Source organism: Bos grunniens, chromosome 21 (assembly GCF_055505025.1).
Source record: "Bos grunniens cultivar Pamir isolate PY7600 chromosome 21, Bosgru_T2T1.0, whole genome shotgun sequence".
Taxonomy (NCBI): domain Eukaryota; kingdom Metazoa; phylum Chordata; class Mammalia; order Artiodactyla; family Bovidae; genus Bos; species Bos grunniens.
In genome coordinates, this window is record NC_141185.1 from 1,947,035 (window position 1) to 1,973,867 (window position 26,833).

Sequence of the window (26,833 nt, forward strand, 5' to 3'; positions counted from 1 at the left end):
CCGCTCACAGAGAAACCGGTCCGCGCTCAGCTACTCAGCACTGCATTCCCCTAGCACCCCCAGCTTGCACGAGCACCTAGCACATGCCAGGAATCCAGAGGCCCAGAGGAAGCCTCTGTGCCTGCCTGGTCGCCTCCACATCCCTGGTACCCTGCCCAGCACACAGCAGCTGTTCAATACACCTGCCCTCCAGGCATGCACAGCCTGGCACGAGACACGCAGGGCCCACAGCCAGGAGGTGAGCCCCATGGCCCAGGGGGAGGAGGCTGCAGGCACAGAGGGATACCCGCTCCTGGGGAACATTCCCGAGGAGGGGTCAGCCAGGCCCAGACCTGGGCCACTGGGTACTGTTTCTCCTCCTCCAAGCGGTGCTGGGGCTCAAGGCAAATGAGTGACAGGGCAACCGAGGCACCAGCGGCCTGGGCACAGCCTGGCCCCCCTGCAGCCCCCCAGGGCTCCATGCAGCACGTCCTGGCCTCAAACGTCAGTCCCTTCTGTCACCTAACAGACGTGCTCCCCTTGACAGCTCTAAACGCCTCCGTCGAGCAGAGTGGTGGAGAACCAGACTAATGTTAAAAGCTGCGGCATCCCCAGGGCCTGGGCCGAGTCTGGTTGGGGGCTCCCGAGGCTCACCCCCCACAGCACCCTGCTACCCGCTGCTCCCAGCAGCCCGAGATGTGCACTCCACCCAGCACAGGCCCCACCCAGCAGCCCAGGCCCGCCCCGCCACGCTGCCCCGCACGACCACCTGGACGGCGGCCACGGCCCCCGAGGGCCCCTCCACTCACCCCTGTGGGGCCCGAGCCAGCCCACCTCCCACACCTGCATCTGTGCCTCCAGCCAGATCGTCCGGCCCCAAGGGCAATGGTGCAAGCCACGCGGCATGCCTGCGGCCGGCTGGGCCCCACACTGACCTGTCAGGGGTCCCGCACGCGCCGCGGCTCCGCCGGCCGGTGAGCTGCCGACACCCGGCTCCGGCCACGGGGAGGCCGCTGCCAGTTCCTGCCGGAAGCAGAGCCCGGACGCGCCAAAAGAAGCCGGGGGGGGTGGGGGGCAGGGGAGGGCGGCAGGTAGGGCGGAGGGGGAGACCACACACACATGGGGACAGGAGACAGGGGGCCGGGGCGGGCGGGTGGCCGAACAGAAAGCGTGATGGAGGCGCCAGGGCAGCAACGAAAGAAAAGTGTGAAGAGAGGAGAGCGTGAGGGGGGCCCGCCATCTCTGCAGGGTGCCCGCCACCGGGCGCAGGGGTTCCACCAAGCACCGTTTGGGAAACACCAAGTTAACCCACTCCTCAGGAGCCCTCCGGGCCTGAACTCCACATCGGCAAGATCGGGGCCCAGGAAAGACAACGTTCCCCAGCTCCCTCAGGGGCTTTTTCGTGCCGAAAGGTGGGGAGGGCAGAGCAAGGGGCGGCCAAGGGGCACAGAGCTGCACCTGGCCCTGCAGGGGGCACGGGGCCTGCGCTGGGCACCAGGGCCCCCCCAGAGCCCTGCCTGGTCACCCCGGGGCCCCAGGCTCAGACTGTCCCTCCCCCATGTCACAGAAGCAGCCTCACGTGGAAGTGCAGGGGCATCTAGTCCAAACTCTGCTCCTCGGGTGGGTAAACTGAGGCTCAGAGGGGGCACCCGTGACGGTTGGCCAGGTCAGAGCTCCCCCTACCCCACACCGTCCCCACCACATCCCCACGGACAGCTGGGCACCCACCAGGGACCTGGCCAGGGTTCATGGGAAGTGGGGGCGGCAAGCCGGCTGGCACGGGGCAGCAGGAGCAAGGTCCCCAAGCCAGTGCCAGCCCAGCCCACCTCCACGGACAGAAGGAGACCCTCGCTCCACCAGAGACGACCTCACCTCCCACTCAGAGCAGCACTTCCTCCAGGAAGCCCTCCTGTAGCGCCTGCACTGCTCCAGGCCCCGTGGCTGGCTGCGAACCCTCCGCTCCAAGTCCTCTTCCCCCGGACCCTGGGTGGGGCCTGGCCCATGTCTACAAGACTACAGAGGGTTTGCGGAAGACTCCCTGGCAGGGAACGGAGGTGGCTGCACATTTCACCGTCTTACTCAGCCGCACCCTCAGTGGCCCCAGGCTATGCTACCTCATAGCCCCAGGCTATGCTAGCCGACTTGTGGGGTCAGGAGGCCAAAGCCACAATCTCCAGGCATCTGGCTGCAAAGGGACCGCAGGTGTCCTGTGAACGAACACCTGAAGGGACCCTGCGCTCCTCGGGGAGACCCCACGGTTCACAGCTGTGTCCCCGTGCGGCCGGCTGGGGCAGAGCATCTCGGGGTGGGGGCAGCCCACGGGCACCCCCAACCCCCAGAGCGGCAAAGCTGCTGGAAAGCAACTGCCCAACTGTCCCCATGGGCGGCCCCCGCCACCAGGAATCATCACAGGACACTTTCCAGGAGTGGATGACCCGGACAGGGCAGAGTTCTGTGCTGCAGACGGGGGCGTGGGCTGCAGTCGCGATCACAGCGTGGCTGGCCGACATGGGGCCCTCTAGACGGCCATATGCACAGAAGAACCCCCGGCAGTCCACGGGGCAGGCACCCAGAACACGCCAGACCCTCACTGCCCACCTGGCCGGCCCAGACCCACGTCCTCCTGGAGACAGTCACGCCGGGGTGGGGGGTGGGGGGTTGCGCCTGACGGGCTGTGGCCGGGATTCACAGCACGTCCCTCCAGAAGTATTTAATTCTACAGCCTAACACCCAGTGTTTTAACACTCCAGGGCCACCTCTAATGATCAATGCCCGGGTTCAGGGGAAATTACCTCATCTCAGTCCTAAAGTTCTATTTATGGTTCTAATAATCTCTCTATTGATCGCCAGGACTGTTGTCTAATTATAAATCCATTCCCACCCACCCTGAACGCAATCAATGCACACATAAAACCAAGAGCGAGCCTTAAACGCTCACATTTTATGATATGCAGGCCACCAGGAGGGCTGCCCAGCAAGAGCCCAGTGACCACCCCTGCCCCCCCGGCACCAGGCACAGAGAGGCAAACAGACCACCAGCGGGCTGTGCCACCCGCCTTCTCCCTCTGCCAGCTCACACGCGCCTCTGCCTCCTGGGGTCTCTCTCTACCTGCAAGACCACGCTCAGCTCCCTCCCCAGATAAGGAGCCCCCTGGCTGTTCTCACACACCTCTGGCGGGCCCACCATCTCCGACACTTACACCACACCCAGCTCAATACCACCTCCTCCAGGAAGCCGCCCAGCTCTCTGGAGCTCTCGCGGCACATTCCTCCCGGGCAGCCCCGCTCTCGGCCAGCAGACACCACGGGACAGCACAGAGAGGCTGCCTCCCTCTCCCTGGTCTGGGCCCAGGCCTCAGCAAATGGAGGAGTCAGGCACAGCGAGGCCACATCCAGGGTGCACCGTCACACCAGCCAAAGGCTAGCTCAGAACCAGAAGCTCTTCCTGGAAGCTCCCTGTGCCCCCAGCTACCAAGGGCCAGGCCCCAGGACAGGGCAGCCTCAGACAGACTGGCCCCAGCAGCGAGTGCCCAGGGGCCTGCTCCCAGCTCCGGCAGGATCTTGTCAAAGGCCACAGGGAAGGCGGCAATGTCTGGTCAGCACAGCTCAGCGCCTTCAGAGGGGCCAGCCAGCCCAGAGGTGGGGCAGGCCGGGGTCTGCCCTGCAGCGGGGGCTGTGTGGGATTTGGTCCCAAGAGTTGAGGGCCTTTCCAGGGCCTCCACCCTCCACAGCCCCTCGGGGGACATACGGACCCCAGGAGGTATCTGCCTGATGCTATTTCAGAGACACCCACTGGCAAGATGGTGCAGCCCACTCGGGCAACTGGGAAGTTTCCCCGGCCACTTCGGATCTGACCTCCTGTCCCTAGGGCTCCACGGGGCGGGGCAGAGACACAGCCACAGACACCCGTGTGGGGCTGGCCAGACCACCCTCAGCGCTGTCTCCTGATGAGGCCTCCAGGCCCCCGCATGGACCCTGCCCTCCGCTGGGAGAGCTCGTCCTACTTTGTCCGTTTTACAAGGGTCTGTTGGGCCCTGGGTCTCAGCCCCCAGCTGAGTAGCCGTGCAGCTGAGGCACCCCTACCCCATTATGAAGCAAGGAGCCCTCTGGGGAAAGACCCTCCCGGCCCTCAGCTGGCCCCGTGTACCACCAAACCCAAACCAACCCCCCAGCATCCCTGTCCTGCAACCCATCCTCTCCTGCCCACCCCCCATCCTGGTACCCCCCTCCTCCTAGATGGGAAACTGGGGTCCTGGAGACACTGGGGAGAGACCCCCACCAGCAAAGCCCTGTGACCCACGGGGCTGAGGACCCAGCTCCACCCTCCAGAGCTGGGGTCTCCTCAGACCTTGGGGGCCCCCCCTGAGCACACGCAGTCCCCCTGGTGCCCAGAGCTGGTTCCACGAGGCCATTCCGTGGCTGTGGGTGACAATTGGGCGGCCCTAGGTGGGGAGCCCTGGGGGGCGGGGGCAGGGGAGCATCCCAGGGTCAGAGGACGCCGGGGAAAAAGAGGAGGCCAGGCCCCGGGTCAGCCCCCCTGACTCTCTCAGTTCTGGCGCCTGTCCACGGGGCAGGTGTGACCCCAGGGACGCCTGTGCTCCAAGCAGCAGAGGCCTGGACGGGGCGGGACCAGGGGAGATGCTAGATGGCGGCCTGACCTCCTCCCAGGAGCCTGCAGGCCCTTCCGCCAAGCCCCGGTGCCACAGGGGGTCTCAGAGTGACCGACCACCTCGGAGGTGCGCTGCGCGGGGCAGGAGCGAGGCTCCAGGGGGTGGGAGCGGGCCCTGCCCACGTGACCTTGCCCGCACACCTGATGTGCGCCGTGGGAAGGTCTGGGGCCTCCACCAACACGCACAGCCCCCCTGCCCTCATGGAAACCACACCGAGGGGCCCCCATTCGCACCTGGGCATTCAGCCGGGCGGAGTCCAGCCCTGCCCGGTGTCCCGGGGGCCCCCAGCCCACCAGATGCAGGGCACTCACCAGGCACGTTGGCGGCAGGAAGCTGTTGACCCTGGAGACGCTCCACATGCCCTCCAGGCACTGCTGGGCCTGGATGGTGACCGTGCTCAGGGCCCCACCCAGGCCGGCGGGTGCCACCGACACCTGGACGCTGGGCCCGGACGGCCAGGCCAGCCCCTTCCTCCTGTCGGGCCCCGCCCGGCCCGACTGCCTCCCCGCAGGGCCCGCCAGCGCCGGTCCATCCCTCGGGCTGGGGACTGTGCTGGGGCCGGGGGGCGCGAGGCTGGGGCCTCCGTGCGGGGCGTTGGGGTCCTCATGGCTGGCGGGCGCCTGAAGCAGCTGCAGGGCCTCCTGCGTGAGCTGGGTCAGGTGTGTGGCACAGACATCACAGCGGCGCTCAGCCTCCGGGCGACACGCGGGCAGCTTGTCCAGAAGCAGAGCCGAGAGGCAGGGGTCCTTGGGGGAACAAGAGACGGAGGCAGTCAGGGTCCGGCCGCCAGGACCCATCACCCAGTGCTCAGGTCCACAGCAGCCGCCGCAGCGTCCACAACTGGCTGATAAGCCTCGAGTAGCGCTGTCCTCCAAACCCACCAGAAAGCAATCATCGGGGCTCGAGACGCCCTCAGTGCCCGTGACAGCTGCCCACCTCCTCCCCGGTCATGACCGTCCCACTTTTGGCTAACGAGGCATCCAGAGGATCCCAGACGATCCACCTCCAACAGCCAAGGCCGCGTGCCTAAGCAGCAGCCAGAGGGCTGGCAGAAGCGGGGCGGCCACAGCAGGCTGGGGGCAGCCAGTGCCAGGGCCCCAGCTGGAAGCAAACCTATTCCGAAGCCCATGGACGTGGGACTGTGGGGTTGGACGCCTCTCCTGCCTTTGCGCCTTCTCTGGCCCTGGTCTACAGGACCGAATGGGCAATTCCAGGCCCACAGGAGGACCGAGGCTGGGCATGGCTGGCAGGAGGCCGACGAGACGGCCGCCACGCTTCACCACAGGTGTGGACATGGCCCCTGCAGCCCGCCCGCCCCCTGCCCTGCACCGAAGGGGACACCTGGGTCTCCCCGTAACTGCAAACCTAGTATCAGGAGCCCAAGAACAGGAGCTGGGGAGCCCAGCGGAGGCCCTCACCTAGCCTGGAGGGTCAGGGAGGGATTCCTGCAGGAGGTGACATCTCTGGAAGAAAAAATACGAGGAGGAGGGAGCCAGTTCTCAGAAGGAGCCTCACTGGAGGGAAGCTAGTAAGAGTCCCACTCCCGGGGCCCAGGCCCAGCGCCTCCAGAGCCCACCGGGCTCTGCCTCAGCCCCTTCCCGGGGGCAGTCCCACAGGGCTCAGTGTCTGCACCGGGGCCAGCCCCTCAGCATTGGTGTCCTTCCCCAGGGACGAGCCCCAACCACGTGCAGGGTCGGGACACTCCCTCCGTGACCACCCAGGACGTTCCCACCACCAGCTGACATTGCAAACCCACACGCGGGCCAGGGTCTCCACTCCGGCAGCTCCTCCCTGTCACCTGACAGCCCTCCCTGTCACCCCCAGTCTGCAGAACGGGGGCCTCCCCGTCCCTGATCATACAGGCTCTGGCTGCAGTCCGGCTGCCCGGTTGGCCACAAAAGGGACTATGACCTCCTCAAACCCTCGGATGCAAAGGCCGATGGCACCGTGCAAACGGGGGTGCCTCAGTCACCCCAGCTGGGACCCCCCGAGCCTGACCTGCGACCGGCCAGACCAGTGTCCACAGACCCCTGGGAGGGCTTCACGGGGGTGACAGCTGAGGTCGGGTGGCCTCGCCACGAGGGGACAGTCTCTGGTCCAGCATTAGCTGGCGATCGCCCTCCTCTGTGTCCCCAGAACACATAGACCCAGAAACAGTTCCGGTTCGGTCCACATCACTGTGATAGAGTGAGGACTGAAATAAATTGAAGCAGGTGACTTTTTTAGTTTCCCAATTTCACAAGCTTTATGTTCACACTCTACCGCAGGTTCTGCGGTGTGCAACAGCATCGAGTCTAAAAAAACAATCCAAGACTGAAAACCAACGTGAATTAGAAAACAAAGTCGTCAGGAAAGCTGCGCAGATAGACTTCCTCAACGCAGGGTGGCCACAGGTTTGTGCAAAAACGCTGTATCCAAAAAGCTCGACGAAACGAGCTGAGCCTGTGCCGCCCACACTCCCTGCAGGCTGGGCCGCAGAGCTGTCCCCTTAGAACGCTCCCCCCCGCCCTGCCGGGACCAGGTCGCAGGAGGGCTGACCTGGCCAGGCCGGCCTCGCCAGCTGCCTGATCCACGGGCCGTTCCGGAAGGCCTGGCTTTGCTCTGGCTGGGGCTGGCGGGCCCCAGAGCCTCTGAAGTGCCTGACGGGCCTGGTCCCAATTAACAGACACCCCCGCCCCCCAGCTCCCCCGTGGGGCCCCGGAAACGCTTCGGGGACTTCACTCAGGTTGTCCATGGGCCACAGATGGAAGCCAGACGCCCCATCCCCAAGCCACACGGGGCTCAGACAGGCCGCGGCTGTCACTGTCCCCCCACCACCCCCCTGCCCGTTTTTTCCAGACCTGACTCTGATGACTCTGGTTTTTCCACTCAGCGGGAGGCGGCTAATGGTGGGCTGGAGAGGGGAAGGGAGGGCCGCCTGCTACAGCCATTAACCCGACTTGAAAGGCGGCCCCGCCCTGCCTGCCCCAGGCCCAGCCGCCCATTGTTCTAGGGCCTCTGCCTGCCTTGGGGAGCCCGGCCCCCAGGGAGCACACCCTGGTGCCCCCTCCACGTTAGGCTGGCTTGGCAAGCCAACTGCAGGGGCTTCTGTGCTTGTGGAAACCCCCCAGACCACAGATGGTCTCCCCGGAATTCCCAGGAGGGCCGGCCGCAACTTACTCAGGCCCCATCCCGTGGCCAAAGCCCCCGTGAGGGGCCAAGCCCCTCTTCCAGCACCAGCAGCCAAGCCCACTCCCCTAGGAGACCCTCACCACCATCACTGCATAGGGCCCACTGAGCCCCCCAGTCCTCGGGGGACTCCCAGTGTGGGGCAGGCCCACCGCTCCAAGCCCTGTAACACACGCGACACCAGCAAGGAGGAGAGGCCCATCTGGGATGACCACACAGAGAGCAGGGGGCCCTGAGCCCTTCACCGAGGCCAGGCAGTGTGGGCTGGGCCGCCATGGGTGCCAGAGGGCGGCTCGGGCGGAAGCTGGGCTGCTGAGCATCCCGGGACAGTCACTGCCTTCCGCTCACTCGGACCCACAGCCCACCCCTGGAGACCACCCCTGCGGACCAGCGAGCCTCGGGCGGGACCGACCTAGAGCAGACCCCCTGCCCCCAGAACCCTGGCCTGGGGCTCGGGGACTCCAAGAGGGGGCTTCTCCTGGGGGCTGGCACTGGCCACTCCCAAGATGGGCCTCCGGGACACAGGAAGGCGAGGTGCTGACCCTGGGCAGCCCCCAGAGAGACAAAAGCCCTCCCTCGTCCTCAGCCACACCCCTGTCCCAGCAGAGCCCAGCAAAGCGGGAGCTGGGAGCGGGCGGGAGGGGCGGCCCACCCTCCTGGGCCTGGTCTCCTCCCCTAGCCCTGGGGCAGCTCAGGGCAGCACCCTGCGCCCAGGCCCTCGAGGGGTCACAGCCTCAAGTTGCACAATTTTAACACCCCCCACCCTGAAAGGCCCAGCCAAGGCACCCACCCCTCCCCTCAGGAGCCCCGCACCTTCAGAAAGACAGTAATTACCCCACCACAAAATATTACTGTTAATTTCCTCCTTATGGTCTAATTAAACAGATACTTTACTTGCATGTGGAAAATGTTTTTCTTCATTTGATTCAATTTAGCATAGTATATCCCACCCCTGCACGCTGCCTGGCTTTCGGGGAGTTCCCCCCACTTAAAAATGATGCCTCTCCATTCTTCATCTTGTTTCCAGGGTCTCCAAGCTGCTTTAAGTAATCCTTCCATTCTCTCCTGTGAGGGAGCCTCAGGGGGTGCTCACGCTGCCCCACCACAACTGCCAGGACGGGCTGCCCCCGCCCAGGCCGGCCAGGCCCACCCAGAAGGTGGATGGGAGTGACCAGCAACTGCCCCCCCGCCCCCATGAGCGCCCCATGGGAAGGGGTGCGGGATCAGGTCAGAAAAGCCCCAGGACTCAGGGCTGTGAGACCACCCTGTTGAGCCCCCATCACGCTGGGTTTTAAAAGGGGGCCCAGCCCCCACTGGCGGGGCAACCAGAAGGCCCAGGGCCCAGAGGCCGGGTCTGGATGAGCGCCTGAAGCCGCCGCTTGGTCAGGCTCCGCGAGCGGGCACCGGGCACAGCCCGTCGGCCACAGGCCCCTCCTGCCCACCCCCCTTCCCTCCGCAAACAAAGCAGCTGGGCCGTGACCCCGTGCGGCCCCCGTTTCCCGAGTTGACAACAGGTCCAGGAAGGCATCCCAGGCCCCCGGGTGCTGCTGTCGAGGGCGCGCCCAGGTCCCGGGATCCCAGGCCCCGGTGCTGCTGTCGAGGGCGCGCCCAGGTCCCGGGATCCCAGGCCCCGGTGCTGCTGTCGAGGACGTGCCCAGGTCCCGGGATCCCAGGCCCCCGGTGCTGCTGTCGAGGGCACGCCCAGGTCCCGGGATCCCAGGCCCCCGGTGCTGCTGTCGAGGGCGTGCCCAGGTCCCGAGCAGCCGGGCGGGCTGGGGCTGCAGGTCGGGGGCCCAGCTCTCCAGCCACCTGCCTCAGCCATCCCGGGCCCTCCCCCCACGGGGTGCCTCACCAGGGGCCCGCCTGGAAGGGATCCCAGGCCCCTGGTGCTGCTGTCGAGGGCGTGCCCAGGTCCCAGGTCCCGAGCAGCCGGGCGGGCTGGGCTGGGGTCGGGGGCTCAGCTTTCCAGCCACCTGCCTCAGCCATCCCGGGCCCTCCCACCGCGGGGTGCCTCACCAGGGGCCCACCCCCAGCCCAGGGCCCTGCCACCCGCTGAGGCCCAGGGGAGACCTGAGCCTCCCTTTGCCACCCCGACCTGCAAGCCTGCAGTTCTGAGGCCCTGAGTTGGCGCTGGAGGGGAGCCAGGGCGGGCACAGCCTGGCCCACCCAGCACTGCCCGGCACCCATCCCCAAGGCCCTGTGCCAGGCGCCGGCCAGCTGGGCAGCTCGGGGTACACACTAGCTCATTGAGACCTCCTCCCCTCAATGGCCTCCCTGTCCTCCACCCGGCGGGTGCCCCGGGGGCAAGAGGCCAGACGGGCAGGAGGGTCCAGATGGGCAAGGGTGACGGAGAAGCAGCTCCGTCAGGACCCCGGCTGTTGGGGGCGGGGGCACAGTGGGCAGGGTGCCTGGAGCACAGCTGGACACGGCCTTCAGTCCAACCATCCACCCTGGGCTCCGGCACTGCGATGGACGTCAGTCTCCTCATCTGGACCACCAGGCGATAGAGCACCTCCACGGGCTGCCCAGACCCACCCAGGATGGGGTGTGCCGCCCCCCCCACAAGCCCAGCCACGGCCCGGGCCCCACAACACCACTTGGGGGGTCTGAGAGCCATGGCTGGGCACCCGACCCTTCCCACCAGCCACCTAGCAGGGAGGACAGGTGCCCGGCAGGACGACTGGCATCACATTGACACCCAGCAGCCCGGGCCTCCCATGGGCCACCTGCCCTGGCTGGAGAGTGCCCTCGGGGCTCCAGGATGACTAGCCTCCCAGGCACCACCACCTGGGAACCACCCTACCCGTGGCTGCTTTACAGACGGAGGCTCAGAGACACTGAGACCCTGAGGCCAGGCCACACAGCTTGGGAAGCAGACCTGAGACCTAGAGGGTGGGCCACACGAGAAGGGACGGGGCCAAGGACAGGGGCCCCAGGGAGGAGACCGGGGGATCTGTGTCTGGGTCAAGGGCAGCCACCGAGCGGGTCAAGCTGAGAGGGCTTCCGGACAGTCCCTTGGCTTGGTTTCGAAAAGGCCAGGCATGTGGGGCTGGCGGGAGGGTTCCAGGAGGCAAAGTTGGGGGCGGCCTTGCACTGAGGCCGTGGGGGGCAAACAGGGCCAGGGCGCCTAGGACGGGACCGTTAGGAAGGAGCAGGCCTGGGGCAGGCCCCGGGCCTGGCAGGCTCCACCCAGAAACAGCGCAGGCCCGCACCCATCTCGTGGGGTCAGAGGGGAGTGGGCATGGCAGGGCCGGGACAGCCCCCTCCCGAGGCGGGCGCGGCAGGTGCTGGGCAGCGGGCACTGTGCCGTGAAGGACTCTAAGTCCACCATCCCTGGGCCAGTCCAGCCCCCACGGCTGAAGCCAGGGAAGCTACCCGGGGCAGGGACCAGACCAGATGAGGCCAGGGAGCCCCCAAAGGGCCAGGAACCCCCCAGTCCACACGATCCCTCGGGCACAAGACAGAAGCAAAATCGCCCCCTCACCTGGAGGGGCCAGAGGGCTACTCGGCCAAGGACGCTGTCCCCAGACGGGGAGGGCCTGCCCGGGAGCAGCCACACCACAGACCAGGAAAGTGTCTCGTCAGCCCCGCGTCCACCCAGCAGGAAGGGGAACCACGGAGGTCAGGGCTCTGGGGTGGACGCCGGGGGCAGCTCCCGGAGGCCAGGCCTCCCAGCCTGGCTGCTTCCAGAAGCTTGACAGGAGCCCACCTGGCCCTGACCACCACCGCCCAAGGTCCCCGGCCCCAGGGAACAGATGAGTGGACACCGGGTGGGCATCTGCCAGGCCTGCTCCTACCTGAGGGACGCCGGGCCCGCTCCTACCTGAGGGACACTGGGCCGGCACCCCCTGAGGGACGCCGGGCCCCCCGCTCCTATCCTGTTTATTTACTCACACCCTGCTTCTCCTTCCACACAAACTGCAGTGGCTTCCAGGAACTACTCGGCATGAATTGGAAGCAAAACCACGTGGCTAATGACCATTCATGTTAGAACAAGCAGGAGCGACCGGTTCTGACAGACAAGTAAGAAAGGGCCCACGTGACGGGCAGAAGCTGAAGAGGACATTGCTGTGAGCTTCCTGGCAGGCAAAGGAAAAAGAAAACCAGATTTCGCTCACCATTTAAGACAAGAACCAGCTCTTCTGACTTCCAGATTCAAGATTCCTTCAGGACATCTGATGGGGCCTTGAAGAGGCCCCAGTGACAGTGTCAGCCCCCAAGCCGTGCCCCACTCTTTGTGACCCTGTGGACTGTAGCCTGCCTGGCCCCTCTGTCCATGAAATTCTGTGGGCAAGAATACACTCACCCCGATCCCCATCTCAGACCAACACAAGCCCCCAGCGAGGCTCTGAGCAGCTGAGAGGCCGGGCTGACCCCTGGCTCCCTGGCTCAGCAGAGGGGCAGTGAGTCACCACCACACACTCCCCTGCTGCCCCACCACTGACCGCAGCTGGACTCCCCTCAGGAAGCTCCCTCCTGCAAGACGCAAAGCCACCTCACCAGACCCCAGCCCCTAAGCCCCATCCCTGCTTCAGAGGGCAGGTGCTCATGACCCAAAGCTCAGTCCCTCCCCCCACAGCCTGGCCTCACCCCCTAACCCCAGACCAGCAAGGACACAGGACGGACACACGGAGCCCGTCATTCCATCATGGGGCCCAAGGAAGCCCCCAGAGACAGCAGGAGACACCAGCCAGACTGCCATTCATCCAGGGAGCAGGGGCGGCCCAGGCTCGGGCCCCGGAGTGGCCAGGAGCCTCCAGGTCCCACGGCCTGCGCCCTCCCCAGCTGAATCATCAGGCCCTTGCCAGCTGGGAGGATGCCCGGCTGCCACCCCCAGGGAGCACCGCCCCGCTGCTCTGGGGCCTGCCAACACCCGGTTCAGCTGCTGACGGCAGGCGCCCCGCCCCGGGGAGCCCCTGGAAGCTGGTGGGGCTCCGCAGGCTTCAGACAGCACGGGGGGCCGGATCCAGGGATCTGACCACAGACACTCAGCATCAGCTCGGCCTAGCCCCGGCCCGCTCCGGAGCCCACCACCAGACGCCAGCGTGGTCACAGCTGCGGCCATGGGGACAGGGCACACAGAGGCCCGCCACCCCCAAGCCAGCATGGAACGCTGTCCAGGGTGGATGGGTCTTCCCGGACAGAGGTGGAAGGGTCTCCCGGCCACCAATCTTAGAAACCTGGCCACGTCACCCCGGGCCGTGCACGGGATGAGCCCACAGCCTCTTTGGCAGCCTTCAGACTCGACGTCCAGCTCAGGGAAAACATGAAGCACTGCTGGGCCCGCAGGGCTGGGCGGTGGTTCTGGAATTCACAGGGCCGGGGAGGACAAGAACCCCCCTGCCCGGGTGAGTGAGAGAGTCACGAGCGTGAAAGGAGGGTTGATCCCTTTCCCCCATCGGGGCGATAATCCATTCAGCGCCGATACTGACACATGGAAGTCATGGTTCCCGAGTCGTCCCCTCGGCATGGCGCATCTGGGTGGCAGCAGGAGCCCTGCCCCCCCAGCAGCCGGGGCCTGCTGTCCTCCCTGGGGCGCTCATCGGGGCGGGGCCGGGCCCAGGGTCCAGCTCAGCAGCCCTCCAGGCGAACCGAGCTGGCGGGGGAGGGACAGTCGGGGCCCTCCGTCATTCAGCAAACTTCTCTGGGGGACCCGGCCCCGTGCCTGCTCTGACACAGCGCCCAGCCTGGGAAAGCGACACTGGCCGCAGAGACCACACAGCGGCCACGCGAAGGAAAGGGGGGTGGTGGGAAGCAGGGATGATGAAAGTGGTCTGCGGGAACCCAGGGACCAATTTGCCAGGGAGGACGGGGCCTCGGTTCTGACCCGGACACAGAGCGGCCAGTGCTAAGCTGGAGGGCACGAGGCTGCGGCTGAGGAGGAAGGCCCAGCTTCGGGCCCTGGGTGCAGGGCGGGGGGCGCTGGGAGCCCCCAGCAGAGGCCACTCAGAGGCAGGGGCAGGGAGAACAGAGCAGTGCCCAGGGAGGTGGGGGCACTGGGGAGGAGCAGCCCAGGGAGACCACGGGACAGTCCAATCCAAACCACAGGCTCCGGGCCCTGCAGGGCCCCAGGGGTCACTCAGAAACGAGGCCTGGGACCTGTGAGAGGAGAGGCGCCTCCGTAGAGGCCCAGGGGCCCCAGCCTGGCCCCTTCCCGCCAGGCCCGCCTCCCGTCTGGGTTCAGGCGGGACAGCCTCTGGGTGGGCTCCAACCTGGGCAGGCAGAGAGTGTTCCCTCCCCTGTGTCCTCAGGGGCACTGAGGCTCAGAGGGGACAGGAGACACGTCCTATCCACCCTGGGGAGGAGGTCCCTGGACGGGAACCTCAGTTACCGTCACTGCCCAGATGGAGAAACTGAGGCACACAGAGGAGAAGGGGGCACAGGCAGCCAGGGAGACGCGAGCTCTCCACCCAGGGCACCCAACAGCTGGGCAGGCCTCAACCGCCACCCACCTCCAGTGGGCACCAAAGACCCGGACACAGAATGACCCTGAGCCCACATCCCAGGAAGAGCAGCCAGGGCCAAGGCATGCGGGCACACGTATGCCAGATATGGCCCCTCACACCTGGGGAAGGGGTGTAAAGGTGGTCCTGGGCACTGTTCTTCAGTCGCTCAGTCGTGTCCGACTCTTTGCAACCCCATGGACTGCAGCATGCCAGCCCTCCCTGTCCCTCACCATCTCCCGGAGCTTGCTCAAACTCATGTCCATTGAGTCGGTGATGTCATCCAACCATCTCATCTTCTGCCTCCGCCTTCTCCTCCCTCCTTCTATCTTTCCCAGCATCAGGGTCTTTCCCAATGAGTCAGGTCTTTGCATCAGGTGGCCAAAGTATCGGTCCCGGTACAGAGAGGGAAATCGAGGCCATGAGCTCTCAGGGAACCTGCCCGAAGTCCCACAGCAGGGAGCGGTCCGTCTACTGGCAGGAGGGTGTATGAGAAGCCAGCGAGGGGTCAAGCCCTGGCCGGGATTCCGAGGGCAGAGGATGGGGTGGCTGCGGGCTGGCGGAAAGATCAGCCTCTGTCCACACCTGAGACCCAGCAGGGACCCCTGAGGCGAGGGCCTCTGGGCCAGGTGGGGGTCCCAGCTGCACCCTCACTGACCCCCTGCCCCGGCAGCCCAGCAAGCCACCTCCTGCCCTGGGCATCCCCAGATGCCCCGAGCGTGAGACTGGGTGAGATGACAGCCAACAAAGCTCTCTGTGAACTGCTGAGCGCTGTCCCCACAAAGCTCAACTCCTCACGACCAGAAGCAAGAAAGGGCCCCCCAGGAGAATTCTAGGAACCACCTCTGCATTCCAGCGCCTCAGCTTCTGAGCAGAGCTCAGTGCCCCTGGACCCTGGGGCCAGACTCCTGGGAGGACCCACAGGTGCTCAGCCAGAGCCGGTCACCCAGCCCTCCAGCCGCCCAGCCATCACCCAGGGATGCCCGCCATCCCTCCCACGCCGAAAGCGGATGCAGCCATCCAGGCACCACCTGCCCCGCTGCCCCAAGGGAAGCTCTGGGCAGGCCAGGAGAGGCCTGTTCACCCAGGACAAGGACACCCGCCGAGACCCGACCGCCCGTCGCTGGGCCCGGGAGGCTCCGCTGGAGAGCCTGCAGCCCCCTTGGGCCCACCTGCAAACCCTCCAGAGAAACAGAGAACAACAGGGCCTTCCCTCCCCCGGGCACAGCACCCCCAGATTGAACAGCACCCCAAGAAAGGCCGCTGGAGGCTACCCCCATCTGACAAAGGAGGAAATGGGGTGGAGGGGGCCATAGAGAGGAACCGAGCTTAGGACCTCGGTCTGCTGGCTGCCAGGGACAGCTGGGGAAGTGGGTGAGCCCTCAGCTGGCACTGAGGGGTACCTGTCGCCAAACTCAAACTTGGAGAGGCCACGGGAGGTGGAAGTGAGCACTCCAGGTGATCGGGGCCTTTCCTGATGAGCTCGTCTGCAGGAAGAGACCGCTGAGACTCCCAGGTGAGGGACCCTGAGTCCACCAGCGACTGGTGTGACCTGGAGCTCTCGCCACCAGGATCAGCTGCCCACCTGCGACCCGCCAGCCGCACGTCCAGCACCACCAGGCAAAGCCCGGCTCCGTCAATAAAGCCCCTCCTCTCTATGGCCTCGTCTGCCCCTAATGGGGGAGCAAGATGGCCCTGTGGCTCTGACAGGCCCCCAGCGTATATCCGCAAACATGCTCTCCTGGGGCCTAAAGGTGGTGTGTTCTTAAGCAAACTCAGGCCATCTGGGGCACAGAACTTGGCTAGACTGTACCCCCAGCTCAGAGCAGCAGACGTGGGAGGTTCCAGCCCCAACCCAGGCCAGGCCACAGGCCCCTCCCTCCCCTGACCACCGAGAAAGGGTGCCCCGGACACACACCAGACTCATGTTCCCCTCCTGCCCCCTGCCCACGCCCACACTACAGGGAACACAGTTGGACTCCAGGAGGCCAGGGTCTCGCCCAAGACCGAAGGGCCTCCTTGGAGAACTATATTTAGATTCAATGGGGATTATTCGGCCTTACTTCCCAGGACAGCTTTCAGAAAGGCTGCAGGTCAGGCGGGAAGGGCTTCCTCTGGAGACCCCCACCCCCCCACCTTCCCAGGCTGTGGAAACTTCCAGGGCGCATTGTTCCTGGAACAATGGTCCCCGTTCCTTCCAAGACCAGGGCGAGCCCATTGGCTGCAGATCTCAGCAGGGCCCAGGCCCCTGGCAAACACCTTGGCAGCTGGACCGGAGCCTGGGGGAGCACTCGGTTGACCATGGCCTCCAGTGGCAGCGGCCCAGAGTGTGTCCCTCACACGGCTCTCACCCACAAAGCAGGAAGGGAGCAGCGTCGGCCCCCCCTCACAGCTGGGGGGCCCACCCCCGGCCTTCCAAGCCCTCCTGCCCCAGGTGTGCAGTTTCCAGACACTTGGCTGGGGGCCCAGGTGCCCCAAGGGCAACAACGCACGGGGTGACCTCTTCTGCAGGCAGGGCAGGAGCTGTCCCGCCCAGGGTGGAGGCCTGGCCACCTCCCTCTCTCCCCTCCCCCTCCCACACACAGACGGTTCCAGCTGCCTGTCTGCAGCGGGAACCCGGCCCAAGCCCCCTCCAATCAGACCGTAGGACCCTCTGAGGATGAAGCCCCCCAGGGGTGTTACAGACGGAAACCGAGGAGGCAGGAGATTGGCCAAAAATCCACGGTGAAGCTTTGCGCCTGCCTCCAGCACGCGAGTCTCCCAAGTTCCAGCATGGGCCCTGCCCTGGGGACCGGCCCGAGGAAGAGTCACTTACCCGGAGGGGTGTCCCAGGCCCGCTGACCAGCTTCCAGGCCTGTCGCTTGAGCTCGGCGAGCTTCGTGTGGCAGTGACGGCACCATCCGCCTCCACCGGCCGAGTGGCCTTGCTCTGCGCCCGGCCCGGCGCCCTCGGGCGCAGGGCGGCTGCCGCATGGGTCCTGCTCCGGCCCGGCGGTCAGCCTCTTGCGGGGGGACACTTCCAGCAGCTGCAGAGGCTCGCGGGCCGGGCCGCCCTCGGCCACCTGCGGGGGGGAAAGGGGACAGTGAGCTGAGCCGCTGGGCGGGGCCACCCCAAGGACCCAGGCCCGGTAACTCCAGACCTCAGAGCGCCCCAGCCCGAGAGCGACGCGCTCGACAAAAGTTAGGAGCGCTGGGCGCCGACCTGCAGCCCACCGCGTTCTTCCATCCCAGGAAGTCCTGATGGGGCTGCCCCCAAGCCAGCAGGAGGCCCGGCGCCACCCGCGCGGTGCTCCAGGCCCCGCCCCCAGGGGACGCCGCGCGCCCCCCGCCCGCCCGCCCGCCAGCATCCTCGGGGTCCCGAGATCGGTCCCGCACCGCCCGGAGGCCCGCAGTCGCCCGCCTTCCTCTCGGGCCCTCAGCGCGTACCGCGGGTTGCGCAGCGCACAGGGGGCCGCCGCGGCTGCCCATGGCCCGGACGCAGGAAGGGCTGGGCGGGCGCTTCGGGGCCACCCGGGCTCTCCAGGGGCGCCGCGGCTACGTGATCCGGCCCAGAGATGCCCCCATGGCCCGTCCGGTGGCTCCGAAGTTCGCGGCGCGGGCGAGTGGAGAACAGAGCTCCGGAGATGCGGCGGCGGCGGGCGCGCACGGAGGCGAGGGCGGGGCCGGGGCGGGGCCGGGGACTCCGGGGCGGGGAGGGGCGGGGCTCCGGGAGCGCGACCCCCCCCCCCCCCGCCTCCGCCCCCGCCGCTCAGGCTTTCGCTCCGCAGCGCGTGGGGGAAGGGGTCCCGCATCGCGGCGCGGCCCCACCCGCTCCGAGGCCCCTCAACCTGTTAGGCGAGTCTCAGTCCCAAGGAAGGGCGCTGGGGGCCCGCGGTGAGATACCCGGTATACGCGCGCGCGCGCGCCTGGCCGTTCCGCTCCCAGAACACTGGGGTCTCCTTGGGAGACACCAACCCACTCATCACTTTACAAGCGGGGAAACTGAGACCGCTGTGGGGAAAATCTTGCCCAAGGTCACACATCGAAGTGGAAGGGGACAAGCCCCGGCTCCCGGACTCCCGATCGCTTTCCCCCGAAAATCCAGGGCACTCTGCATCTGGGTTTGTCGCGCGTGGGTGAGGGTCGCCGCGGTCTGCGCCCCGGAACATGCGCCGCTCACGCCGGTGCATCTGCTGTGTCTAGGCGTGTCGGCAGAGAGCACGCGGGGCTTCGCAGCCGCGCGCGTGCAAGAAGGCTAGTGTGCGCGCAGTGCGCCCGGGAAGCGGGAGGAGGTGGCCCCGGGGGTGCGCGCGGGACCTGTTGTCAGCCGGCCTGGCAGATGGGAACTTAGCTGCGGAATTAATTGCCTGTTTGTCTCCGGCTGGGAGGTCGCCCCCCACCCCCCGCCCTGCTCCGGCGACCAGTTGCTCCCGCTCCGGCTCGGACCTCGGGGTCGCCGCTCTCCGAGAAGGCGGGCTGCGCGGCGTCCGGGGTCTGGATCCGCCCGAAGCCCCGGGTCCGGGTCGGCGGGCGTCGCCGCCCGGCTGCTCGTGACGCGGGCGCCCCCTGCTGGTCGCCGCGCCACCTCCGCCGCCAGGCTCCGGGGAGACCGACCGCGCGCCACGCGTCCCGGGCGGAGAGGCGCCCCTAGGAAAACCGTGGTCCTGGTGGAGACCCCAGCCGCTGCGCGCTGACGGGCACGCAGGGAGACTATCACACAGATTCCACCCGCTCCCCGCCTCTCCTGAGCCTCTCAAAGCGACTCCTCCTTTATGTTTTGCCCCCACCCTCCCTGTCGCTTGAACGGGCCTCACTCCCCCAAAATAGAGGAGCGCGGTGATCATGCCCCTCCCGCCTCTCCGAGTCTTTAATGGCCTGCAACGCGGTGGGGGGCGCACAAAGTGGACAGAGGCTCCCCACTCTCACTCCACGGTCCCACGCCGTCCAGCCCGTTTCCACCCTGCCCGGCGGCGGAAGATCCCCTCTTTCCCAGCTCCTCTAAGCCTCGTAAAGGACAAGGGGCGTCAGCACCCCGTCCGCATCCCCCGCCCCGCAACTGCTCCGGGACACGGACACACGCACACGCAGGCCCGGGAAGCGCGGCTGTCCGTAGCACACCTACGGGCACACTCCCCACCTGCTCCTCCAGAAACACGTCGGCGCAGGAGCCCCGGTCCTGTGTCCGGGACCGGCCACGCCCGCAACTTTGTCCGCACGGTTGCGACGCTTCCAGAAGCACACGCTCGCACCCTGCACGCGGGTTCCCAGGAGTGATCAGACTCAGCCCCGAGGAATCTGGACCACCTCGGGACTCAGGATCAGCCACGAGACCCCCGGCCCTCTGCCTCGGCCTCCCCAGCAAGGCGCGCGGTGGGACGCCGACGGTCCCGCTGAGCGGAGACAGATCAGCCCTGACGCGGGAAAGTGCGGCCCGGCCTGCTGGACGCTGCTCAGAACCTGCCACCTCTTTCCAGCACCGCGAGCCGCGGGAGCCGGGCCGCGAAGTCGCGGGACGGCGCCGCTGCCGCTAGCGGGGGTCCGCCGCCTGGCCCTCACCTTGGTTCGGCGCCGCAGGAGGTGGCTGGTGAACCCCAGGATGATCTCCGAGTCCAGGCAGAGCGCCCCCATCTCCAGCAGGCTGGGCACCTTGCGGGGCGCGCCGCGGGGCGGCTCGGGCGGCCCCGGCAGCGCCATGGAGGAGCCGAGCGCGGGGAGCGCAGCGCGGGGAGCTGGCCCGAGCTCCTCCCGCGGCTGCAGCCGCCGCCTCCTCCCCGCCCGCGCGCTCACTAGCCGCGCTCCCGCCGCCGCCGCGCTCCGCACGGGACCGCCCGCCGTGTCCCCAGTCCTCGGCGGCCCGCGCCCGCCGCCCCTGCGCTCGCTCCGTGCCGCGCGCCCCCGCGCTCCGGCCCCTCCCGCCCGCACCGACAGCGCCCCCTTCGCCCGCGCGGCGAGCTAGACTCCCGGACACGCAGACTCGAGGAGCCGGGCGGGGGGCGAAAACCCTGCAGGCCATGGGGCGGAGGATGGGGGCCAGGACCTGGCCTGGGTCTGCACCCCTCTGCTTCACGCGCCTCCTACCCGCTGCTCTGACTGCGAAGCACAGCGACCGGGAGGCCGCGCCAAGCGGGATTCCGCCAAACCGACCTCCAATCCGCCCAGGGAACCCCGCACCTTGGGTCCCCAGTCCTTGGCCACGTGTAGGGAGCCCAGTGACCTTGCGACCCCTCCTCTGCCCACAGCTACCCTGTCCGGGGTCCCTCCTTGGAAGCCCTCCATCCCACACCCCAGCCTGAGCCTACGGACTCCTAAAGCCCGCCCCGCCAGGACCCCAGAGTGCCTCCACTCCAGGGATCCTGATTCCGCACCCATCTGCAGCCTTCTCTGCCCTTGACCTGGGCCCCTCCGGCCGATCCTGAGACTCACCACTGGCTGGAGGATCCCTGCTCTTCGCCGGGCGCGACCAAGGGTCGGAGTCAGTAGCAGGACCCTCTGGGAGCAGGGGGTGGATTCTACCGGGATACAACTCGGGCGGAATCCCGCGCTCCTACTATGCGCAGCCCCCAGCCTCGCAAGCTGGCGGGGCAGCCCCTAGGGGTGCAGGCCGGGCTGCAGGACGCCTGCCTGGGGAGGATGGCGTCCCAGGGACAGGGTAGACTAAATAAGTTAGGCCCACGGGGAGGTCTTTGGGAGTTAAGGCAAGGGAGGGGGGTATTAGGGACCTCGCCAGGGGGAGATGAACCTGAACAGGACCTGGAAGATAAGCAGGCTCAGAGGAACGAAGCGCCGAGGGCCTGGAGGTCTCAGCGCTGGGACCTTCCAGAGGCGCAGACGTGCTGTGGGCCTGACGTGTCGCCCGGCCAGCCTCGCAGCCCCCTCTGTGCCCTGGGAAGAACCATGAATCTCTCACCCCCCACTCTTCCTCTGCCAGGAGACCCTCCTGCTTCCCGGAGTTCCACCGCTGACATTCCTAGTGGCAGACGGAAGACTTTATCTCCACCTGACTACACCGATGGGCTTGCCATAAACGCCTTATCTGCCGGACACAGGACTGCATGACCACTGCTCTGCCCCACTGGGGCCTCGGGTCAGGCGAGACCCCCAGGGGGAGCTGCCCGCCTCCCTGTCCTTGAGGCCAACCCTGGCCTGGGGCAGAGATCGGGACAAGCCGGAAAGGGGGCCACTATCCCCCCTCTCCCCCTACTCTCCCCCCTCAGCCCCCTCAGTCCCCTCCTCTCTGCTCCAGAAGGCCACCCCAGGGACCTCCCAGCCTCCTCCCTCCCACTCGGACAGGCTCTGCAGAGGACTGTCCGGCCTCCCCTGTCCTCCAGCACCCTGAGCCTGAGGGGGCTTCCTCCAGTGAGCCCTGCTCTTCTGGGAGGCAGCCACCACCACCTCGGCGGATTGATTAAAGCCATCTTGGGGATTTTTTTAACATTTAATTTACCAAGCACGCCGCGGCCAGTCAGAGCTGTCCCCAGGGAAATCTAGGCCAAGGGAGCAAAAGAGAAAAACCCCTGCAATTGAGCAGAGCTCTGACAGGATTAATTGCGGGACTCAGCTTCCAATCAGACCCCACGTGGCAATATTTCAGGAAGGCGGGAGGACACGAGGCTGCAGTGGTCAGATTCCTGAACTGGATATGGGGAACCCAAGCTCACCATACCACTGCCACCATGAGCTGCTGGGGACATTGGAACCCCCCCATACACACACACAGCGCACATGCCACCCAAGCTCCTGCCAGGGGTTTCCAGTCCACCCCCAGCCAGCCTTTCAAAGAGGGGCCAAGCCCTTCCAGCCAGCAATCTGAGAGCTGGGCAGGCACCCTGCCCAGCATCCACATTGCACTTCAGAAGATGAACACCTGCAGCCGCTTCTCTGTGATGGTGGGAAACTGGACCAGTGGGGCAGTGGGCAACAAACCCTAACAGCTGATCCCTGGTGAAAGTGGACACAGGTCAGAGACCGGGGCTCCTGGAAAGATGCCCCGTGTGCCAGCGCCCATAAAAGCCCGGGCCTTTCCTGGGGGAGATGCTGCACACAGGTGGGAGTTGCTGCTTCAGTGCGGAGGAGAGGGTGGGCCAGGGAGAGGCCATGTGGCCTTAACTCTCATCCAGTTTTTAGCCATGAGTTTGGGTATTTAATCAAGAGGTCAGGAGGGGCTGGAGTGCCTACGCTGCCAGACATAAAATGCTCTGAGGTCTGAGACCTAGAACCACACTCAGCACGGAGCAGCCCCTCCTCCCCCTTCCACGGGCAAGGTGGGGGAGGAAAAGGGGGCTTGCAACCCTCCTAGCCTCCCCACGTCTGGTCAGCTCCCCAGGCTCCCCGTCAGCGCCCCTCCAGAAGGCTGGGCTCATGTCTGGAGCGGGAACTTTGCCTCCAGGGGACAGCTTATGATGACAGCCCCATTGTGTCCGTGAGAGAAGCCCACTTCAGCTCAGGACAGGGGCCCCTGGCCAGGCTTTGCCCCTCCTCCTCCTCCTCAGCTCCCGGGGTTGGGTGGGGTAGGCTTCGGGTTGGGAGCAAGTCAGCCTTTTTGCCAGTTCTCCTGGGGTGGCTGAGTGTGTGACAGGGTTCAGGGTGAGGGGGGAGGCACTCATCTTATTCTCACAACAACCCTAGAAGCGGGCGTTGTTTCGACCCCTACCACGCAGGAGAGGAAACAGGCAGAGTGTGAAGTTGCCAGAATGCATCCCAGGTAGTCTGGATTGAGATTGTGTTCAGGGAACCCCTTCCCTTGGGGCCTGGCCTCAGGTAGTCTGGATTGAGAATGTGTTCAGGGAACCTCTTCCCCCTGGGGCCCGGCCTCAGTAGTGCCGCTGTGTGGGGCAGGACAGGACCTTGGCCTGGGGGCTGCCCTCCTGCGGTCAGAAGAGGAGGTGAGGGTGGTCACCTCTCCCACCCCACCCGCACCCCGCCAGAGTGGACGGCAGGATAAGGCAGTCAAGCAGTAGGAGAGCGAGAACAGCAGGGTGAGGCTGGCTCCCTGAAGAACAAGGACCCTTACAGGGGCCAGCCCCTGCCCACTACCCACCCTCCGCCCTGCACCCCTGCCCAGCACCCCAGGCCAGGAGGAGCCTCAGGCCCAGAGCAAAGGGACCCCCTCCGGCACGGTGGGTTCAGCACCTCGGCCAGCACCAGCAGAGAGGCTCCAGCTGACCCAGAACAGCCCCTCCACTCTCTCTACAAGTCAGGTGGGGTGGGCTCAGGGAAGGGCAGCAGACAAGGCGGGGGGTGGGGGTGGGGTCCTGGGTGTTGGTTTCCATCACCACCTGCTCATTCATTCACTCGGTTCAATCACCCTGGAGCTGTCCTTGACTCTTGCTGGCTCTCACCACCCTTGGGTCCTATCCATCAGCATTTCCTCTTCCTGCTCCCTTGACAGAATGTCCAGAGTCGGACTGCTTTTCCCAGCCTGCGCTGCCCAGGCCCCCTCTCAGCCACGCTCACGTTTATTGCAGAGGCCTCTCTCTGGAGGCTCTGTGACCACTGCCATCCCCTTGGATCTGGTCTCAACTCAGCAGCCAGGAGGAGCTTTTAGCAGGTGAGTGAGCTCACACTGCCTCTGCTCACAACCTTTGCTTCCTTCCCATGCTCCGGGAGCCCCCACATCCCACAGACTCCTGGCTGTCACTGGGCACACCCCTTCTGGGGCTCACTCTGCTGTTCCTGCCACAGGGGACACTGGTCCCCAGACATCCACTCTGCTCTCTCTCTTTTCTGGAAGGTCATCTTCACAGCAAAACCCTCCTTACCCACCCTACCTAAATCCCCAACCCCTCCCAGCTTTCCCCAGCACTCCAGTGCTCTAATTTTCCTCCTCAGCACCTACCGTGCTTACTGTGAATGTTTCTTGTTTATTTTGTTCATGGCCTATAATCCCCATTAGATTCATTGGAAGGACTGACACTGAAGCTCCAATACTCATCGGAAAAGACCCTGATGCTGGGAAAGAGGAGGACAGGAGGAGAAGAGGACGACAGAGGATGAAATGGTTGGATGGCATCACCGACTCAGTGGACAGGAGTTTGAGCAAGCTCCAGGAGACAGTGAAGGACGGGGAAGCCTGGCGTGCTGCAGTCCATGGGGTCACAAGGAGTCAGACATGACTGAGCAACTGAACAACAATCCACCCCCACCTAGCTGCAGCCCCTGCCAGCCCCCTGCCTGCATGCCTGCTCTGGCCTCCTCACTGGCCCCTCACTGGCTCCTCCCTCCCTCCCACCCCATCCAGAACAAGGCCACAGGGCCAGACACTGACCCTGGGATGATTTGACCAGACCCACCCAGCCCAGCCCTGAGTTGACCAGCCTGAGGACACATCCTGGCCCAGATGGAAGCCTTTCTGATCTGTCTGCACCTCTCCAGCTCCTGAGAGGGGGTGTGCGTGACACTGAGTGGTCCCTAAAACCTGTAACCAGTGGCCTCACTGTGACAGGTGCACTCTGGCCCACCATCCCAGCCAGCCAGGGCTCCCAGCCCTGCTAGAAATCCTGAGCCCTTCCACGGTGCCCCCCTTAAAGTGGCAGCCCCTCAGCCAGTGAGCCCACAGGCGCCCAGCCAGGACCTCCTCCTCCTCTTCGGGGCTCAGCTCCTTTGCTTCTTTTGTCCTCTTTGCCTAGATTTCCCCTTCACAGCTGGCCAACTCCAGCTTCGGGTCACAAGCAGATGCCACCTCTTCCAGGAAGGCCTCCAGCCTAGGCAGACCCAGTCCTGGCATTCCTGCCACCCGCGGCACAAGTGTCACCAACTCCCGGGTGTCAGTGAATGTGTAAGGGAGACAGGAAATCAGCCCAAAAGGTCACCAGGTAGCAGGAGCAGAGCCCCACTTCCCGGGCTCCCTGGGTTGGTGGGGTCAGACAGGAGAAAGCAGAACTCTGGGAAACCAAGGGACTCTGGGAATCCCCTGCGAAGGCACAGCCACGGATGCAACAGGGACACTGCCACTTATGGCCAGCAGAGGGCGCCCCTTGGCCACAGTCTCTGATGAAAAAGACTTGCATTTAAGAAACTGGTTTCCCTCTTACACAGACGGGATAACTGAGGCCCCAAGAGGAGCCGCAGCATCCCAGAGAGTGAGAGATGCCAGTCCCGAGCCCTCCCCTCCGTGTGCCTTCTGGTGTCCCCTGCCCACCTGCTGCTCACTAAGGCCTGCCCACTAAGACCTGCCAACCCCCCAGGCCTCCCCCAACCCCCAACTCTCTCTTCCCCCTCCCCCAGTTCTTGCTCCCTCTCCCCCCAACCCGCAGAGACCCGGGCTCAGCCTCTAGCTTGAGGGCAGGCAATGACCGAGGCAGAGGGACCCGGGGGTCAGGGTGAAAGCCACAAAGCTCTGGGAACCCCCTAGTGCAGGCGAATCCCCGCTGTGCCGACGTGCCAGAAAAGGGCTTGCTGCTTCCTGAGGAACCCGTCTGGGTGACTGTCCCACACAAAGAGCCCTGGGACATCACCTGGGCAGAGTCCAGCTCAGCACTGGATCTGTAGAAACCAGGACTGGACACAAAGGTGGTGGCCTTGTGAGTACAGGCTGTGTGTGTGTGTGTGTGTGTGTGTGTGTACAGTGTGATGTATCACATATACTGGGAATGAAAACATCACGAGCTGGTGTGCTGAATGAATAAAGACAGGGACACTGAAGGAGCGTACCCCCAGACCCTGGGGTCCAGGCAGCACCACGGACCACGTCAAGTGCATGCCTCAGGAGCCCCATCCCCACGGCCCACCTGGGTGTGGCATGGGGGTTCCTCAGAGAAAGCAGAAAAGACACCAAGTTCCATGAGCTAAAGTACAGATGAAATTCAGATAACAGAAAATGAAGCACTTGGAAAATAAGAATATGAGACAAAATTCAAAAGAAAGACTGAAAGATAAAGTCAAGGAAACAGCCCAGAAAGTAGAGGGAAAAGAAATAGAAAAATAAGAGTGGGGAAAAAGAAAAAAATTTCAGGGTTGAGGTGAGAAGTTCAATGTCTGAATAATAGTAATTGCAGGGGAAAAAAGAACAGAAAAAGTATGGTAAGGAAATAATGAAAAACGAAAAACAGAACTAAAGACTGAGGATTTGATGGCTTCCAAGATAGAAAGAAAGAAAGATCAACATCTTTGTGAAATTTCAAAACAACACCAGGAAAAACCACAAGATACTAAAAGCTTGTGGGAGGGACCCACACAGCAAACAAGTTGCAGATTGGCCTCCAACTTCTCAGCAGCAGCAGTGGAAATCGAGAGAGAATGGAGCAAAGTTTCCAAAACTCTGAGGAAAGATAATTCCCTATATAGATTTCTATACCCAGCTAAACTATCAACTGAGCGGAAAAGTAGAATAAAGACCCCAGAAAAAGTAGAATAAAAACAAAAAAATACTTGATTTTCCCCTTTCTCAAGTTCCTGGCAGATGGACTCCCCCACAAATAAGGAGCTAAACTAAGGATAAAGGGAACATAGGATCAGGGAAGTGGGACCCCAACCCAGGAAAGAGATAAAAGGCATTTCCAGGATGGTGAACAGAGGTTTACAGGTGTCAGTTGAGTCGTGAGGATCCAGATTGGAGCAGGCATTCACAGCATCTACAAGAAGGCCTTAAAGAAAATGG

General features: G+C 64.9%; 1 protein-coding gene across 3 annotated transcripts in view; it reads right to left on the bottom strand.

The window, feature by feature from the left end:
- The window catches only part of KIF26A (kinesin family member 26A), a 39,245-nt gene extending 21,341 nt beyond the window's left edge, over window positions 1–17,904 (bottom strand). The window contains exons 1-3 of one of the 3 annotated variants that reach the window (XM_086365082.1): window positions 17,686–17,904; window positions 17,076–17,321; window positions 4,961–5,395 (exon numbers count right to left, since the gene is read on the bottom strand). In XM_086365082.1, the coding sequence (XP_086221208.1) occupies window positions 4,961–5,395; window positions 17,076–17,321; window positions 17,686–17,727 (723 nt within the window). In that variant the 5' untranslated portion in view covers window positions 17,728–17,904. Of the gene's footprint in view, window positions 1–4,960; window positions 5,396–17,075; window positions 17,322–17,461; window positions 17,501–17,685 lie in introns of those variants that run through there. The other 2 variants (XM_086365084.1, XM_086365083.1) reach the window with 2 other exon arrangements.
- Between the last annotated feature and the right edge of the window lie 8,929 nt (window positions 17,905–26,833).